Consider the following 19,721-nt stretch of genomic DNA (forward strand, 5'->3'; position numbering starts at 1 on the left):
AACTTGTAATAGGTTTGTCAGGCAGGATTTTCCTTTAAGGAATCCATGCTGAGTTCTGCCTATCTTGTCACATGCCTCCAGGTACTCTGTAACCTCATCCTTGACAATCGACTCCAACAACTTCCCAACTACCGATGTCAAGCTAACAGGTCTATAATTTCCTTTTTGCTTCCTTGCCCCCTTCTTAAATAGCGGAGTGACATTTGCAATCTTCCAGTCCTCCGGAACCACACCAGAATCTATCGACTTTTGAAAGATCATTGCTAATGCCTCTGCAATCTCCGCAGCTACTTCCTTCAGAACACGAGGGTGCATTCCATCTGGTCCAGGAGATTTATCTACCTTTAGACTATTCAGCTTCCTGAGTACTTTCTCTGTCGTAATTGTGACTGTGCACACTTCTCTTCCCTGCCACCCTTGAGTGTCCGGTATACTGCTGATGTCTTCCTCAGTGAAGACTGATGCAAAATACTCGTTCAGTTCCTCCGCCATTTCCTTATCTCCCATTACAATTTCTCCAGCATCATTTTCTATTGGTCCTATATCTACTCTCACCTGTCTTTTACTCTTTATATACTTGAAAAAGCTTTTAGTATCCTCTTTGATATTATTTGCTAGCTTCCTTTCATAGTTCATCTTTTCCCTCTTAATGACCTTCTTAGTTTCCTTTTGTAAGCTTTTAAAAACTTCCCAATCCTCTGTCTTCCCATTAATTTTTACTTCCTTATATGCCCTCTCCTTTGCTTTAACTTTGGCTTTGAGTTCTCTTGTCAACCACGGTTGCATCCTTTTTCCATTCGAAAATTTCTTCTTTTTTGGGATATACCTGTCTTGCACCTTCCTCACTTCTCGCATAAACTCCAGCCACTGCTGCTCTGCCGTCTTTCCCGCCAGTGTCCCTTTCCAGTCAACTTTTGCCAGTTCCTCTCTCATGCCACTGTAATTTCCTTTACCCCACTGAAATACCGACACATCAGATTTCGGCTTCTCTTTTTCAAATTTCACAGTGAACTCAATCATGTTATGATCACTGCCTCCTAAGGGTAAGGGTTCCTTCACCTCAATCTCTCTATTCACCTCCAGTTCATTACACAATACCCAATCCAGTACAGCCGATCCCCTAGTGGACTCAACAACAAGCTGTTCTAAAAAGCCATCTCGCAGACATTCTACAAATTCTCTCTCTTGAGATCCAGTGCCGACCTGATTTTTCCAATCTTCTCACATGTTAAAATCCCCCACAATTGTCATAAGACTGCCCTTCTGACAAGCCTTTTCTATTTCCTGTTGTAATTTGTAGTCCACATCCCTGCAGCTGTTTGGAGACCTATAAATAACTGCCATCAGGGTCCTTTTACATCTGCGGTTTCTTAGCTCAACCCATAAAGATTCTGCACCTTCCGATGCTATATCACCTCTTTCTAATGATTTAATATCATTTCTTACCAATAAAGCCATGCCTCCCCCTCTGCCTACCTTCCTATCCTTCTGATACACCATGTATCCTTGGACGTTCAGCTCCCAGAGACATGCATCCTTTAGCCACGTCTCAGTGATGGCTACAATATCATACCTGCCAATCTGTAGCTGTACGACAAGATCATCCACCTTATTCCTTATGCTGCGTGCATTTAAGTATAACACCTTAAGACCAGTATTTGGTACTTTTCGCTTTGATTTCAGGGCAACTTTATTGCACTGCAACTCATCCCAATGGCTACAAATTTGCCCCATCACCTGCCTGTCTTTTCCGACATCTTTACTGCTCACTATCTTAAGTTTATTTCAGTTTTCCCCTTCCTCCGCTCTGTTATTCCGGTTCCCATCCCCCTGCCAAATTACTTTCTGGCAGCTTGTTTCGTATACTCACCAACCTACTGGTGAAAATATTGCCCCTTAAATCTATCCATCACACTTTAAACTTATACTCTGTAGGTTTGGACCACTGGACATTGGGGTACAGACTGTTGCTACCTACCTTATTCTTGATTTTATTAACCTCCCAACCTCCTTTCTCCAGGGATAAAATCCCTGATCTACCCAGTCCTTTTTTTTATAACACAAGCCCTACAGCCTCAGTCACATCCTCGTAAAGTTTCTTTACACACTCTCCAATTTAGTAACAATCCCTTGTACTCAGTGTCCGACCAATAGAGACAAGCATGCCAAATGTCTTCTTCACCAGACTGTCTATATATATATATATATATATATATATATATCGCCCTTTTCAGGGAACTGGGTATTTATTTCTGTTAGATTTTTATCCTGATTCTGGTAGGTTGGTCACTTAAATGACGTACATGTTACAGATTGCAGTTTGTTAATGTAGCTGGCCAGGCTTCCTGGGCTTCAGGAAAGTCAATAGCCAAAGCAAGAAGAGGTCTGCTACCAGTAAAAAAAGAATAACCAGAATCAGGTTTATTATCACTGAAATTTGTTACTGCAGGGCGTAAGAATAGAAGGAAATATATAAATTATAAATAAATAAACAGTATGAAAGAGGAAAATCAGGTGGTGGTCAAGGACCATACAGAATCTGATGGCGCAGGGGAGGAGGCTGTTCCTAAACATTGAGTGTAGGTGCTTAGGCTCCTATAGAGAAGAGGGCATGTTCCGGTTGGTGAGGATCCTTCATGACGGATGCTGCCTTCTTAACACGCCTTTCGAAGGTGTCGTCAATAGTGAGCAGGCAGCTGAGTCAAGAGCCTTTCAAGGAACGTTGTGAGCACAGAATATGACCCCATGAAGTTTGCTGACACCTGCTACAGTACTAAGCTGCCCTCTCCTGCTAACAAAGTATAAAAACCCTCTGCTCATAAGACTGAGAAGCTCTACACCTGTCGCTGCCAGTAAACAGTGTTTAGGTGCTCAAAGGCTATAGTTTCCTTTACAGCTATCAAAGTTGTCATTCAGGTAAGCTTCTGGAGAAGGATTCCTGCACCCATCTTTTATGCCTGGAAAACCCATCCCAGTGAAGCTCATTTGCTATATCATGGTTTTTAATATTCAACTGGCAAGAACGTGACAAATACAAGTATTCATCAAAGCTTCAAGAGATCTGATCAATTTACCTATTGTGTGTGTGGCCTCCATCAGTCGTGGTCGACCATGGGTACTGTGCCTCTGGTAGTCACTGGTTTGTCGAGCAGCGACGACTGTGGCTATTGAGGCTGATCCTGGAACGGCAGACTCTGGCACAGTTGCTGCATGTGTAGGGCGTCGTGGAATCGCTGTCCGCTGTGCTCTCCGTTTAGCTCTCCGCTCCTCAAACTGACTCAGGATCACTCTTTCACCTTGCTCTAGGTGTTGCTGAAGAGTACCTCGCCATTTGTTGCGGTCATCTGCTGTATCCTCCCAGGAGTCTGTGTTGATTTTTAAAGCTTTCATGTTGCGCTTGCAGAAGTCCTTGAAGCGAAGCTGGGGTCTACCAACGTTCCTCTTGCCTGTTGCTGGTTCTCCGTAGAAGATGTCCTTTGGCAGTCTACCATCCTTCATACAACGGACGTGGCACAGCCAGCGCAGTCTGCGTTGTCTTAAAAGCGTGAACCTTGTGGGAAGTCTAGCACGGGAGAGGACCTCAGAGTTTGGAACTTTGTCTCTCCAGGTGATGCCGAGGATGCGGCGAAGGCTGCGCAGGTGGAAACTACTGAGTTTCCTCTCCTGCTTGGAGTAAATGGTCCAAGTCTCGCTACCATACAGGAGGGTGCTGATAACGCATGCATTGTGCACTGCAGTCTTGGTCTTTGTAGCGAGTTTCGGATTCTCCCAGACCTGCGAGGAGAGTCGAGCAAGGATCGATGTTGCTTTGCCGATACGCCTATTGATTTCAGCATTGAGGGAGAGTGTGTCGCTAATGGTCAACCCCAAGTATGTGAACTCATGGACCACTTCTAGATCGTAATTGTCGATGGTAATGACTGGTGTCTCCACTACGTTCTGGGCAAGGACAATTTTTTTCTTTAGGCTGATGGTAAGCCCAAAGTCCTTGCATACCTTGGCGAAGCAGTCCATGAGAGTTTGTAGTTGCTGAGAATGTCACGTCTTAAGATCTTTCGCACGTTTGTTCTCGCTCTCAGGTGCTCAGGATTGAACAGCTGCCCATCAGACCTGGTGTGTATGTAGATGCCTTCTGTCGATGTCTCAAATGTGTGCTTCAATAGCATAGAGAAGAAGATGCCAAATAATGTTGGGGCCAGTACGCATCCTTGTTTAACTCCACTACAAATAGCGAAGGATTCTGATGAGCTGCCATTGTACTGAACAGTAGCCCTCATGTTGTCATGGAATGAGTTGATGACACTTTGGAGTTTCGAGGGACAGCTGATCTTGAGGAGAATCTGAAAGAGCCCATCCCTGCTGACAAGGTCGAACGCCTTGGTCAAGTTGATGAAAGCGACATAGAGGGGTTTCTTTTGTTCCCTGCGCTTCTCCTGGAGTTGACAGAGTGAGAAAATCATGTCAACAGTTGACCTCCTTGTGCGAAAACCACATTGGGTCTCAGGGTAGACCCGTTCTGCCAGAGTTTGTAGACGAGCCAGAGTTACACGGGCAAAGACTCTGCTGACAATACTCAGGAGTGAGATGCCCCTGTAGTTGTTGCTCCTATCACCCTTGTTCTTGTACAAAGTGACGATTTTGGAGTCGCTCATATCCTGTAGTATGGCTCCTTCCTTCCAGCACTGATGGAGGACCTCATGTAAAGGTTGGAGGAGTGAGCTCTTGCAGTGTTTGATCAGGTCCGGAGGAATCCCATCATTGCCAGGAGCTTTCCCTGAGGCCAGGCTGTCAGTTGCCTTGCTGAGGTCCTCATGGTTGGTTCGGAGTCGAGTTCATCCATGACTGGTAGACAATCAATGACATCAGTGGCTGAGCTAACAACATTTTCCCTCGAGTAGAGCTCAGAGTAGTGTTCTACTCAGCATTCCATCTGCTTGCTTTTATCAGTGATTATTTCACCCCTGGATGACTTCAGGGGTGCTGTCTTGCTCTGCGACGGGCCAAGGACCTTCTTGATACCATCATACATCGATCTGATGTTGCCTGTCACAGCTGCTGTCTGAATGTCCTCACTGAGCTGGAGCCAGTACTCATTTGCACACTGCCTTGCAGTCTGTTGCACTTTGCTTCTAGCAGCTCGAAGTGCCTGGAGTGTTTGGTCGGATGGTGAGCACTTGTACTCTGTGAGAGCTGCACGCTTGGCTTCGATGACAGGAGTCATGATGTTGGACTTTGCTTCAAACCAGTCACGGCTCCTTGTGGTCTTTCTTCCAAAGATAGTGCTGATTCGTGGATGGTGTCGTGAAGGTATGACCATTGTTCTGTTGCAGTATCTCCTTGTGAGGAGGTTTGTCATAGAACCCTGTACTGACTTGGCAAACTGCTCAACCTTCACTGACTGTTTCATCTCTGTTGTGTTGATGCAAGATTTTCCAGTTTGTTTGGAGTGGTGGATTTCCTTCCGACATAGTTTGATCTTGCAGCATACTAAATCATGATCCATATTGCAGTCTGCACTGTGGTATGAGTGGGTGATTAGTACAGAGTTGATGAAAGAGTGTCTGGTGATGATCACGTCTAGTTGGTGCCAGTGTTTAGACCGTGGATGTCGCCATGAGACCTGTACTGTGACTTCGTCTGAAAGTAGGAGTTAGTTACACACAGGCCGTGATAGGAGCGGAACTCCAGGAGACGTTGTCCATTGTCATTTATTTTGCCAATTCCAAAGTGGCCAAGACAAGACAGCCAGGAATCGTTATCGGCTCCCACTCTGGCTTTGAAGTCACCAAGGAGAACAAGGTGCTCATCACTGGGAATATCCTGACAACAGCTTCTAATTTGTCGTAGAACATGTCTTTTGCCTCAGAGGTGGAGTTCAAGGTAGGGGCATACACACTGACGAGAGATACAGGCCCATGACTGGTGTGTAGGCGGAAAGTCATAAGTCAGTCTGATCCATTTTCTGGTGGCTCCACCATTTGCAACAAGGAGTTCCTAATGGCAAAACCCACTCCATCCTCGCAGGGCTTGTCTTGGTTCTTTCCCTGCCAGAAAAATGTGTAGTCCCTTTCCTTCAGTGTACCTGAATCCGCCAAATGCGTTTCTTGTAGGGCAGCTATATCTACCTTGAGCCTTAGTAGCTCAGTGTTAATGACCGCTGTTTATCGTGCATCTTCGACATCCTTGAGGTTTTGGACAAGTCTAGTCATCATTGTGCAGACATTCCAACATCCCAACTTGAGGGGTGTTGTCTTATTTGATTTGTTTTCTGGTGCAGTAGATACAGTCAGCTCTTTGTGGAATAATCCTTTATCCCCATGCACCCAATGGGGAAGACTGACTGTGGTGGGACAGCGCCTTACTGGCTGGGGGCTGCCCGGCTTGAGGCAGTGAAACGCGATGGCCCCTCCCGCCGTCGGAAGCACACCCTGGCACCATGCTATACGCCAATCAAGCATTATGACTTATAACCGGTAACTGCTGCTTCCCGTGTTTGTCCGACACTATAAAGCGAAGCTGGAGCGGCCTCTCCAGGGCACAAGCCAGGGCAGAGTTGATATGGAGATCCGTCTGTTGCCCATGCAGTGGTACCCTCCCTCTCCATGCTGATGACAGGTCCAAAGGAACGACGAAAGACGATACAGCTTGGTGCCAGTAGCATCACAGGAGTTGCCCTGCCGGTGCTGGGTACAGCAGTCAGCTGCCTTCGGGACTCCGACTCCGGATTTTTCCTCAGGGCTTACTCTCAAAGCCTTTCCCGTGAGCGGGTATAGCCACAAGGCAGTGGAGGTTTGAAATCAGAGTTTTCTCTCTCCGAGATGAGCTACCATCCGTGGTTAACGAGCCCCATCTGCCCGGAGCGACTAGTTTTAAGGCGCCAGTGGCCCACCTTTGCCCCTTCTCCTGTCAGTGAGAACAGCTCTGCCGGGCATAAGAACTATGCCACACGTGAAGGCCAGGAGGTGGACTTGGTTGTCAGAGGCTGTTTGAGATGCACGCCATGAAGAGTATTTGTTTAGCAGTGGGAGCTCGTCCCCACTACCACCCTTTGGCTATGACTACCTTTAGAATCTCCTATTATTAAAACATATTATTTATTATTATGTTTTTTTATTTTTTTTCTTTCTCTCTGCTAGATTATGTATTGCATTGAACTGCTGCTGCTAAGTCAACAAATTTCACGTCACATGCCGGTGATAATAAACCTGATTCTGATTCTGAATGATAGAGAATGAAGTTCAGTCATGAAACTGATTCTCCCAGGTTATCTTTTGCTTGAGACTAGCTACCTAAGTCAGATCTCTTCATACAACATTATCCATTTCTTCCTGAGTACTGACTCTTCGAAATACTTTGTATTTATTATTTTTCTTGTCAAGAATATATCCAGTTTTTCTTTGAAAAACTCAGATTATTATCTGAAATTTAAAGATTGGTCATTTGCAGCTCATAGTGTTTATGCCTCAAAAAAGTATATCTTGATTAATTTTTTCATATGGTTAAGCAGTTTATAGTCTGTAAATTGAAGCAAGTTTAAAAATAGCAGGCTCTTTGAACTTATTTATTTGAGTTGGATTGTTGAAAGTATTTTTTCTTGTCAGAGAATATTTGGCTGAAAGTAAAATCGTTTTTTAAGTAGAATTTTTCTGTGAAGTGAGCCTGAAGTAAATTTGGATAAGAGTCCAAATAGACTAAATAAGGGGATCCATGTGGAAGATGCAGCACCTGAACTGAAGAAAAAGCACGGTGAAGTTGGTAACACCAGATTGGGTGAAATTGTGAGCGTGCAGAAAGATGTAGACAGGCTTTAAGGGTATAAGCTGGATGAACAGGATGAACATCAGAGATGGAATAAGGTGTTGGAAAATAGATTATCCTCTTCAATGCACAAAGCAGAAAAGCAGAGTGTTTTTTCAAATACTGTGAAATTGAATGGTGTTGATGATCAAAGGAATAACTGTGCTTGTACACAAGTCACACATGTCACTAAAACAAAGGATATACTCGTCTATTTCAAGAGGATAAGAAAGTAGTACTGTATTATATCAGAAAAGTCATACTGTATTTTAGAGGGGCCTGGTGAAACCTCATTTGCAGTATTTCTGTGGATGCTGCTGTGACAAGAATACACATAGATTAAGATGTAGCTGTCCTGTGCTGGCACCGGTGGGATCAGCAGTTGGTCTGCCACCGTCTTCAGGAGAGAGAGAGATAAGGAAAACAATGGAGCAGCATTTAGAGATGTGTAATGAAGGGACGGGAGAGAGAGCTGTCTAGAGCGGCTCCCCCTTTGAACCCTGAACTGTTTGAAGTGATGGACAGGCGATACTCCAGCAGGGGGATAAAAAGGGACAGGTTCGCTAAGGCAGGACACAGACACGACACCCGAGGTAACAAGACACTGGAAGCGGTGAGTCTCTCACAAGTCGGTGAGAAGTACCGGGCCATAAACGCACAGGGTGGAAAGGTACGATCAGCGGGAACTTGGTGTGTGTCCACCCTTGCCTGGGTGCCAGGTTCAGCGCAGGGAAACGATCGTGTCTGGAAACGGAGGGGTCATGGTCGGTGACCTCAGATGACATCACAAAGGACTCGCCCGAAAGCTGACTGCGAAGGTCTGTGTGTGGAAGCCTTGAATATTCATTCGTTTTGCTCTCTCTCTCCTCCCCCCCGCCACTGTCCATCGCCACGGCGGCGATTACTGCGAACTGAACTGAACTTTGCGTTACTTTGAAACTGGTCATTTACCCCTAGACAACGATAGAGCTTGATTGATCCTGTTATCTTAATTCTGTGTACATGTGTGTTTATCACTGCTGAACTGTTGCATTCATTATCCTTTTGATTAGAGTACTGTGTTGCTTGTTTCTTTAATAAAACTTTCTTAGTTCTAGTAATCCAGACTCCAACTGAGTGATCCATTTCTGCTGGTTTGGCAACCCAGTTACGGGGTATGTAACACTGCCTTTCCAGTGTTGTATATGTTGCTTGGATGTGGAGAGTCTCGGACCAGAGGGCTCAGACTCAGAATAGAAGGATGTCCCTTTAGAACAGAGATTCTTCTTCAGCTAGAGGGTGGCGTATCTGAGGAATTAATCGCCAAAGACAGCTGTGGAGGCCGAACCAGTGGGTATATTTGAAGCGGAGTTGATAGGTTCTTAATTGGTACGCGTTTCAAAGGTTACAGGGAGAAGGCAGGAGAATGGGGCTGAGAGGGAAAATAAATCAGACATGGTTGAAGGTCAGAGCAGACTCGATGGGCTATATGGCCTAATTCTGCTCCTGTGCCTCATGGTCCTAAAGCATCTATTATTCATCCTTTAGCAAAACTTCCTGGTGGTTAACATTCCTTAGAGAAAATAAACACTAAAATGTTCTCTTTCTTCTTATTACAATGTGCAATCCACTTTACTACTACAAATATTCATCGTTTATCTTTTAATTTATGGTATAGAATCACTTTAATCCTTGAAAACTTTTACCATTTAGATAAATTATTGTTCTGTTCTAACATAAAAAGTTAGTATCAAAAGTTTGCATTGTACATTACAGCAAACAAGCAGAGAAAATCAGTGGATCAAGCAAGGAAAACAATTGCCATTTCAGGTGGAAAATCCTTCATCAGAACAGGTCTTCCTCTGGAAGCACTAACTCGGGATGTGTAGCTGGTAAACCTGCTAAATTACAGTGCCAGACACGTGGGTTCAATACTGAGTAGGTGATCATTGTGTGGAGTTTGTGGAAATGAAAATTTTCTTTAGCCAGAGAGTGATGAATCTGTGGAATTTGTTGCCACAGGCGGATGTGGAGCCTAAGTCATTGGGTATATTTAAGCCAGAGGTTGATAGATTCTTGATAAGTTAGGGCATGAAGGGATATGGGGAGAATGCAGGAGACTGGGGCTGAGAGGGAAAAGGGATCAGCCATGATGAAATGGCAGAGCAGACTCAACGAGCCAAGTTGCCTAATTCTGTTCCTATATGTTATGTTATAGTCTCGTGGCATTTTGTACAGTTTTGATCTCCTTAAGTCAGAAGAGATGTACGTGCCATTGTTACATACCCCGTAACTGGGTTGCCAAACCAGCAGAAATGGAACGCTCGTTGGAGTCTGCAATTACTAGGAACTAATAAAGTTTTATTAAAGAAATAAGTAATACAGTACTCTAATCGTAAGGATATAAATGTAACAGGTTAGCAATGATAATACACACATATACACAGAAATAGGGTAATAGGAATCAATCAAGCTCTATCACAGTCTAGGGGTAAAATGATCAGTCTTAAGTGAAGCAGAGTTCAGTTCAGTTTAGTGCAGTTCGAAGTAATCGCTGTTGTTGTACCGTTGGGGAGAGAGAGAGAGTGGGAGATGCAGACCTTCTGATGTCTTCGCAGTTGGTTTCGGGCAGACCTTTTGATGTCTTCTAATCCCGCTGTGGTCACCGACTGTGACCCCTCCGTTCCGGATACAATCGTTCTTCCGCGGTGAACCCGGCACCCAGGCAAGGGCAGACACACACCCCAGGTTCCCACCGATCGTACCTTTACACCCTGTGAGCCCCTGATCGGTTCCCGCGAACCGGTCCTCCAAACTCCCACCACTTGTGGGGGCACACTGCTCTTTCCAGGGTCTCGTGCATGTCTCATGCCTTAGCAAACCTGCTCTTTTTATCCCCCCGCTGGGGTATCACCTGTCCATCAAACTTCAAACAGTTCAGGTTCAAAGCAGCCGGTCTGTCAATACCTGAATTGTGTTTCTTTCTCGTTAATCTCTCCCTTCTCTCTTATTAGCATTTTGAATATTTCTCCATTGTCTTCCGTTATCTCTCTCATTAACATCATCTGTCCGGTAACTCTGCTTGGCGTCACACATGACACCATTAAGAGAGTGCAGTAAAGATTCATAGGGCTATACAGTGTGGAAACAAGTTCTTTGGTCTAATGTTTCCATGCCAAGAGTCAGGCATTCATCCACGTTAATCCAATTTTCCTCACTTTATCAACTACCCCACCTACACCAGGGGCAATTGAAACGTGGGAGGTAACTCATGCACATTTCACCAGACAGCATTGGAATTCAGAATCAGACTTGTGACTATAAAGTTATGAGTAAATCTACTGGACAGGTTCTGAGCATGGTGAGTATGAGGGGAGATTGAGTTCACTAGACCTTTCTTCCCTATACAGTGGTGGCAGATCTATGGCATGCATGCCCAACATGGCACACACAAACAATTTTTGGGCATGCAGCATGCACTGCTGCCCCTGAATTCTTTAAACCACATCCATATAAAGATGCATAACGATTACCTTTACTGGAAAATGAAGCAGAAAATGATTATTTTACAACCTGACTGCTGTAAGATGTTTTCATAGGAAACATCTCACTCCAGCTAGACAATTGCAAGAACATGGAGCATCAAATGATGTATTTTGAGGTCTTTACAGGCCTGGTGGGCACATTGGTATTTGTATAGTAAACCATTTCAATCGCAATAATATTGAAAAATATATTATTTTTCAATTGTCTTTTTAAAAGCTAAGAACTAATAATTTTTGAACAGGTTTTCTAAAATGTTTCTCACAGAAACATCTGCATGATGCTAAGCTAGGGCACATCATCAGTGATGTTACCTGGGGTCATCAAGTGTTTCAGGTCATACACCCTCGCCCAGGTGACCTGACCGGGGTTGGTCAGACCCCGGCCTGTGCCCCAGCAGCAACCCATGGATCTGCCCTTTTTATCCAGAGCCATCTTGACATTTATTTCAGTTTGTCTCTGTTATACTTCTATTAATAGTAAAACAGTGAATACATGTAAGTAAACAACAGGACTCATCCTTTTTCCTTAAAAAATCAATAATCATTTCATTAATCCATAATAATGTCTGCTCAGAATTACCATGGTACAGGAGAGAATTTTTTTTGAAGAATATTGCCAATTTGGGATCTCGCTCTTAAAACTGTTCACCACTGCTGCCCTAGAGTTTAGAAGAATGAGAAACTTACAAAATTCTTATTGGCCTTGACAGGCTGGATGCAGGGAAATTGTTCCTTAGATAAGAAGTCAAGAACCACAGGTCACAGTATCAAAATAAGGAACAAGCTATTTAGGACACAGATGAAGAGTTTTTTTTCCACTCGGAGTCTGCTGAAGCTTTGGAATTTTCTAACCTGGAGGGCAGTAGATGCTTATTCAAGACCAAGATTAATATTTTTCTGGATATTAATAGAAATATGAGATGTGGGAATAATGCAGAAAAATCGAGCTGAATTGGAAGGTCAGCTTGATGAATGGTAGAGCACATTCAAGCAGACAGCTGGCCTACTTCTGTTCCCATTACTAAATCTTCATTATCCTTATCAATCATCGGCAATGTGAGTGATAATGATGGCAGAATCAAGCAAAATAAATACAGAACATGAGTGATGAAACTTCAAGTTTAAATCGATAGTTTCAAAATGTTAACATTGAACAGTGTTTTATTTCTGAGATCATCTTAATTCATTGGAGGGCTGTTCAAGAATTCTCAATTTTTACTGAGCTCTATAAGTTTTACCTTTCTGTGTAACTATGCTTATCACAGTTTTTATGTTTGCCAAGAAAAAAATATACCAATATCCAAAGAAAAGCTCTTAGGCCTGGAAAATATAAGGCAATATGAGTGATTTGCTGCACTGGTATTGTTGGGAGATGATCAGGACAGCAACCAGATTAAAAGCCAGAGATGCCAGATGTCAGAATAGAACTGAAAGATGTCCAAGTTTGGCCATCAAACATTGCCACCATTGCGGAGGCAGAGCAGAGCTGTATAATGGCTACATACAATGGAAATCCCGATAGACATAGACTTTCAGTAGGTTGAAGCATGTGGCTACCAGAGGAATACTTCATCAAACCAGGCATATATCCTAACAGTCGAAAGTTGTGATGTGCACCTGACGCATTCAGAAGAGATGCCTGCCCATTAACCCTGCGGCCTCTCATGGGCTTGTCCCTGGAGAGCATTATCGTTCATGATTTTGAAAGAATTGCCAAGATTGCAACTGAGCTCACTGGAGAATAGATAAATTGAGAGCTGGAGTTATAGTTTTGGATTGACAGATATCTTTGATGTGATTTTACAATAGCTAATTGACCTGATTGGATATGCAGTATGGAACCAAGTCAAGAATTGGTTTAGGTCAGGAAGCACGTTGCTGCAAATCAAAACCTTTTAAGTTGGACAGAATTTTGATATACCTTCATCGTTCACTTTGCTGTTAGTTATATTGGAGAGAGGATGTGTGGTGAGACAGATATTGGAAATATTTGCGAATTGTATCATAGCAGAATGAATAGATGAAATTCCATTGACATAGCACATAGTGGACATGAACTAAATGACCAGAAAAATACAGTTTCTGTAGAGCTGTCCACTCACTGGTGAGATGGGAAAGTGGAGCAAAAATGAAGCTTCTCCCTCAAATGAAGGAAGCAAAAACATGAGAAATTCTGCAGATGCTGGAAATCCAAAGCAAAACACACAAAATGCTGGAGGAACTCAATACGTCAGGCAGCATCTATGGAAATGAACAAGCAGCAGACATTTGGGCCAAGACCCTTCCTCAGAACTGGAACGAAAAGGGAAAGACGTCAGAATAAAAAGGTGGGGGAGGGGAAGGAGGATAGCTAGAAGGTGATAGGTGGAGCCAGGTGGGTAGGAGAGGTAAAGAGCTGGAGAAGGAGGAATCTGTTAAAAGAGAGTGGACCAAGGGGGAAAGGGAAGAAGTAGAGACACCAGGGGGAGGTGATAGGCAGGCATGGAAAGTTAAGAGTCCAGAGTGGGGAATAGAAGAAGAGGGGAGGGAATGGGAAAATTGTTTTTACCAGAAATCGATGTTCATGCAGCTGTATAAAACTTTAGTTAAGCCGCAGTTAGAGTTTTTCATTTAGTTCTGGTCACCTCACGGGAGGGGAGGGACGTGGAAGCTTGAGAGAAGGTGCAGAGGAGATTGATCAGGATGGTGCCTGGATTGGAGAACATGTCTTATGTGGAATCAAAATCAGATTTATTATCATCAATATATGTCATGTATTCTTTTGCAGCAGCAGTAGAATGCATACATAAAAAATAAGTTACTATAAATATTAAAAAGTATTGCAAAAAGAGAGCAAATGGTCCTGAAGTCCAGAACAGCAAGGTTGAACGAGCTAGGGCTTTTCTCTTTGAGCGAAGGAGGATGAGAGGCGACTTGGCAGAGGTGTAGAAGAGGCACAGATAGAGTGGACAGCAAGCATCTTTTTCCCAGAGCAGTAATAAATAGCTTAGGGGAGATGTGAGATGTATGATTGTTTTACATAGAGGGCAGTATGTGCATGGAGCACATTACCAGGGTGCTGGTAGAGGCTGATATATTAGGGATTTCAGAGACTCTTAGATGAAAAAATGCAGGGTTATAGGCTGTGTAGAAAGGAGGGTTTTGATTGATCAAGGAGTGGGTTTATATAGGTTGGTACGACATTGTGGGCTGAAGGGCCTTCGTGTACTGTACAGTTCCCTGCAGGGCCCTCGTGCACTGTACCTTTCCCTGCTGGGCCCTCGTGCACTGTACGGTTCCCTGCGGGGCCCTCGTGCACTGTACGGTTCCCTGCGGGACCTTCGTGTACTGTACGGTTCCCTGCGGGGCCCTCGTGCACTGTACCTTTCCCTGCGGGGCCCTCGTGCACTGTACGGTTCCCTGCGGGGCCCTCGTGCACTGTACGGTTCCCTGCGGGGCCCTCATGCACTGTACGGTTCCCTGCGGGGCCTTCGTGTACTGTACAGTTCCGTGCGGGGCCCTCGTGTACTGTACAGTTCTGTGTGGGCCCTCGTGTACTGTACAGTTCTGTGTGGGGCCCTCGTGCACTGTACCTTTCCCTGCGGGGCCCTCGTGCACTGTACGGTTCCCTGCGGGGCCCTCGTGCACTGTACAGTTCTGTGTGGGGCCCACGTGTACTGTACAGTTCTGTGTGGGGCCCGCATGTACTGTATAGTTCTATGTTCTTTCTTTCTTTTTAAATCTTTTTATTGAATTAGTACACAAAAGGTAAACCATATAGGCACTGATACACAGTTGCAATATAACTTTACAAGAGATATTAATACACAAAAAAAAGTTATTACAAACAGTGCAGTTTAGATATAAAATAACCAGGTAATATAATAGTATACTAATTTTCAAACATGTCAATAAGGAAAAAAAACCCAAAAAAAAACCCACCGTGCAACTAAACTAAAAAGCAAAGCAAAGCAATGGGCTAACTAGGTATCAAGTAGAGTTAAACAACTTAAAACAATCACGTCCTCAAACCCGACCTTCATTAAAAACAGTTAAAAAAGCAAGAAGGGAATGTAAATATGGCCAGAGAAAGAAAAAAAAGTTACATTAAATAAGAATGTTGAATAAAAGATCTCCAAGTCTGTTCAAATTTAACTGAAGAATCATAAAAATTACCTCTAATTTTCTCCAAATTTAAACATAGTATCGTCTGGGAAAACCAAAAGAACATATTTGGAGCATTAATCTCCTTCCAATGTTGTAAAATACATCTTTTCGCCATTAAAGTAAGAAATGCAATCAATCTACGGGCTAAAGGGGAGAGATTACTGGACATTTTAGGTAATCCAAAGATAGCAGTAATAGGATGGGGAGAAATATTTATATTCAATACCTTTGAAATAATATTAAAAATGTCTTTCCAAAAAGTTTCCAAAGTAGGACAGGCCCAAAACATATGAGTTAAGGAAGCTATCTCCCCATGACATCTGTCACAAGAAGGGTTAATATGAGAATAAAAACGAGCTAATTTATCTTTAGACATATGTGCTCTATGGACAACATGAAATTGAATTAGGGAGTGTTTAGAACAGATAGAGGAAGTATTGACTAGTTGTAAAATATGCGCCCAGTCATCCACCGGAATAATAAGACCCAATTCCTTTTCCCAATCTGACCTAATCTTATCAAACAGTTCTATGTTCTAATGTGACTTGGCAACTTGTTCAACTTGTTTAGAAGCAAAAACAATTCAAGTTAGAAATGGTATTGTGAAATGTATTTGTAATGCACCTGGATGAAAGCTGCCTGACATTTAAAGTGGTCTGCCACTTAATGGAATGAATTTTTCTGAGCACAACCATTTATCAAAGATTTTCTGGGTAGTTTTGTGGTGGATGTTTTCTAACCTGCTAATTTGACTCAATTAAATCGCACAGTTCCTGGTGCCATGGAGGCATCGCTTGATTAGAGTTGAGGCGCTGCAGGGTAGCTTGTTTGGTTTTGCACACCTGTAACAAAATAATTGATCTTGAGACCTCAGTAGTTCAGGACATTTGGGGAACCAAGCCATGAGACTGTGCTAGATTTCATCCAGTAAAACCTCATATTGATGAGATCTCCAGTAAAATAAATGACACAAAGGTGAGAGTTTTTGTCAAACCTCTACACATTTTACAATGAATGACCAAAGGTGAATTTCTCTACTGTTGTTGGTTTAAAAGACCAAATGATGTGCTAATTCTTTCAGACTTGGTGAATTTGAGTTGAATTGAACATCAGTCCTTGTCTGACTTTTTTTTAAGATACAATGCCTTCAGAATAGGCCCTCCCAGCCCTTCATAGTCATAGTCATAGTCATACTTTATTGATCCCAGGGGAAATTGATTTTCGTTACAGTTGCACCATAAATAATTAAATAGTAATAAAACCGTAAATAATTAAATAGTAATATGTAAATTATGCCAGGAAATAAGTCCAGGACCAGCCTATTGGCTCAGGGTGTCTGACCCCTCCAAGGGAGGAGTTGTAAAGTTTGATGGCCACAGGCAGGAATGACTTCCTATGACACTCAGTGTTGCATCTCGGTGGAATGAGTCTCTGGCTGAATGTACTCCTATGCCCAACCAGTACATTACGTAGTGGATGGGAGACATTGTCCAAGATGGCATGCAACTTGGACAGCATCCTCTTTTCAGACACCACCGTGAGAGAGTCCAGTTCCATCCCCACAACATCACTGGCCTTACGAATGAGTTTGTTGATTCTTTTGGTGTCTGCTACCCTCAGCCTGCTGCCCCAGTACACAACAGCAAACATGATCGCATTGGCCACCACAGACTTGTAGAACATCCTCAGCATCGTCCGACAGATGTTAAAGGACCTCAGTCTCCTCAGGAAATAGAGACGGCTGTGACCCTTCTTGTAGACAGCCTCAGTGTTCTTTGACCAGTCCAGTTTATTGTCAATTCGTGTCCCCAGGTATTTGTAATCCTCCACCATGTCCACACTGACCCCCTTGATGGAAACAGGGGTCACTGGTGCCTTAGCTGTCCTCAGGTCTACCACCAGCTCCTTAGTCTTTTTCACATTAAGCTGCAGATAATTCTGCTCACACCATGTGACAAAGTTTCCTACCGTAGCCCTGTACTCAGCCTCATCTCCTTTGGTGATGCATCCAACTATGGCAGAGTCATCCGAAAACTTCTGAAGATGACAAGACTCTGTGCAGTAGTTGAAGTCCGAGGTGTAAATGGTGAAGAGAAAAGGAGAAAAGACAGTCCCCTGTGGAGCCCCAGTGCTGCTGATCACTCTGTTGGACACACACACTGTTGCAAGCACACGTACTGTGGTCTGCCAGTCAAGTAATCAAGAATCCATGACACCAGGAAAGCATCCACCTCAATCGCTGTCAGCTTCTCCCCCAGCAGGGCAGGGCGGGTGGTGTTGAATGCACTGGAGAAGTCAAAAAAAAAGGCATGCTGCTCAGCAATCCCCTGAGTTAACCCCAGCCCAATCACAGGACAATTTACAATGACCAATTAACCTACCAACTGGTACGTCTTTGGACTGTGGGAGGAAACCAGAGCATCTGGAGGAAACCCACGCAGTCACGGGGAACAACAGATAAACTCCTTACAGGCAGTGGTGGGAATTGAATCCAGGTTGCTGGTACTGTAAAGTGTTGTGCTAACCTCTACGCTGCTGTGCTACCCTAGGTTTACAGGATGAACTTGATTCATACGATGCTTTGAGCAATGAACAATCGGTGTTTGGGATTCATTGGCTCTTGTGTTGATAAACTTACATTCTTATATCTGACTGGAACACTTTCTTTCCTTTCAGGTGGAATTCCTTTTGTGCTAACCAGTGAGATGTTTGATCAATCTTGTCGATCTTCTGCATTCATGATTGGTGGGACCGTGATCTGGCTTTCCAACTTTTTGGTTGGACTTCTTTTTCCTTTTATCCAGGTATTGTCTAAATGAAAACTGTTACACGTATGAGTATAGTAATGTACAACTAACATTTCAATGCCAAAAACTTTGTGCTGCCTATTGTACTGGAGATTGAGACAGATTGGGTCCCCTACTGCCTTTCTTTTCATGCTGCTAGTAACAAGAAAAAAATAGTGATACCTTTTTAAAAAATTTCTAGCTGGACGTCATTTAGCACTTCGTTGAATGCACAAAAGAGGTCATTCAGATCATTGCAGCTCTTTGACGAGATTTCCAGTTGCTCATCCATCCCCATTCCCTTTGCATAGTCCTAATGTATTTTTCCTTTTAAGTATTTACCCTGTACCCTTTTGGAAGTTTAAATCTACTCCCATTGTCCTTCTATGCAATCCAGATTGTAACACCAAATCTCACCTGGTTAACATTTCAATGACCTTAAACCCCATGACATACCGTCAAAGTACAATCGTCAAGCTATCTGCTATAATTTTGGGTAAAGTTCATGGTAAAGAATGACGTGTAATGTTCAAGTGAATTCTGGTGACAAGCATGATCCTCACTTAGCTTGATTTAGTAATTCATAGTGAGGCAAACAATAGCAATAAAATAATTGCCAGAGGGTAGAAGCAGCCAAGTTTTCAGCTCCCTTTGCTTAATTCGTGATTATTTTTCTGGAAAGTGCACCAGTTTAGAAATTGAGTATGGACACACTGAAGATCGTCAGTCTCAACCTTCTCCACACCTCCAGCTGTTCACTGCCCAAGCTAAATTGTAGTGGCTTCATCATTTCCAAATAAGTAGTTATTGAATACAGGTTCCCCCGCTACCCGAAGGTAGAGCGTTCCTATGAAACCGTTCATAAGTCAAAATACCGTAAAGCGAAGAAGCAATTACAATTAATTTATACGGGGAAAATGTTTGAGCATTCCCAGACCCAAAAAATAACCTACCAAATCATACCAAATAGCACATAAAACCGAAAATAACACTGACATATAGTAAAAGCAGGAATGATATGATAAATACACAGCCTATATAAAGTAGCAATAATGTATGTACAGTGTAGTTTCACTTAACAGAATCGGGAAGATTTAGCCAAAACTAATTTTTAGAAAAAACTTGGCACATACACGCATGGCACACACCTGCCCATGCAAGGCTTCATGATTATGGTAGTTTTTCTCGAGATAAACACAAGTTTAAAGCGGGCGTCCTTTCGTAAAAGTGAAAATCCTCTTTCGGTTAGCGAAAACAGGTACTAATGTAGGTCTTTCATAAAAGTGAAGTGGCGTAAAGCGAGCGTTTGTAAAGTGGGGGACATCTGTATGCCACTCTTCTTGGTATTGTGCAGTATGTTGTATCAGTGGTGCTATTTCTGTGCATTGTCCATTATAACTGATGTCTCCATAAACTTCTGACCTTAAACCTGTTCTAAATGCCTAAGTTCAGTTCATTGCCATATGTA

The 19,721-nt window shown here is 43.2% G+C and overlaps 1 protein-coding gene across 2 annotated transcripts in view; it reads left to right on the forward strand.

Annotated features, from left to right (window-relative positions):
- slc2a9l2 (solute carrier family 2 member 9, like 2) overlaps nucleotides 1–19,721 on the forward strand; it is a 263,120-nt gene that overhangs the window by 232,817 nt on the left and 10,582 nt on the right. For both annotated transcript variants that reach the window (XM_072254680.1, XM_072254681.1), the window contains one exon: nucleotides 18,144–18,271. In XM_072254680.1, the coding sequence (XP_072110781.1) occupies nucleotides 18,144–18,271 (128 nt within the window). The remainder of the gene's footprint in view (nucleotides 1–18,143; nucleotides 18,272–19,721) is intronic.

This window comes from Mobula birostris, chromosome 4 (assembly GCF_030028105.1).
Source record: "Mobula birostris isolate sMobBir1 chromosome 4, sMobBir1.hap1, whole genome shotgun sequence".
NCBI classification, from domain to species: Eukaryota; Metazoa; Chordata; class Chondrichthyes; order Myliobatiformes; family Myliobatidae; genus Mobula; species Mobula birostris.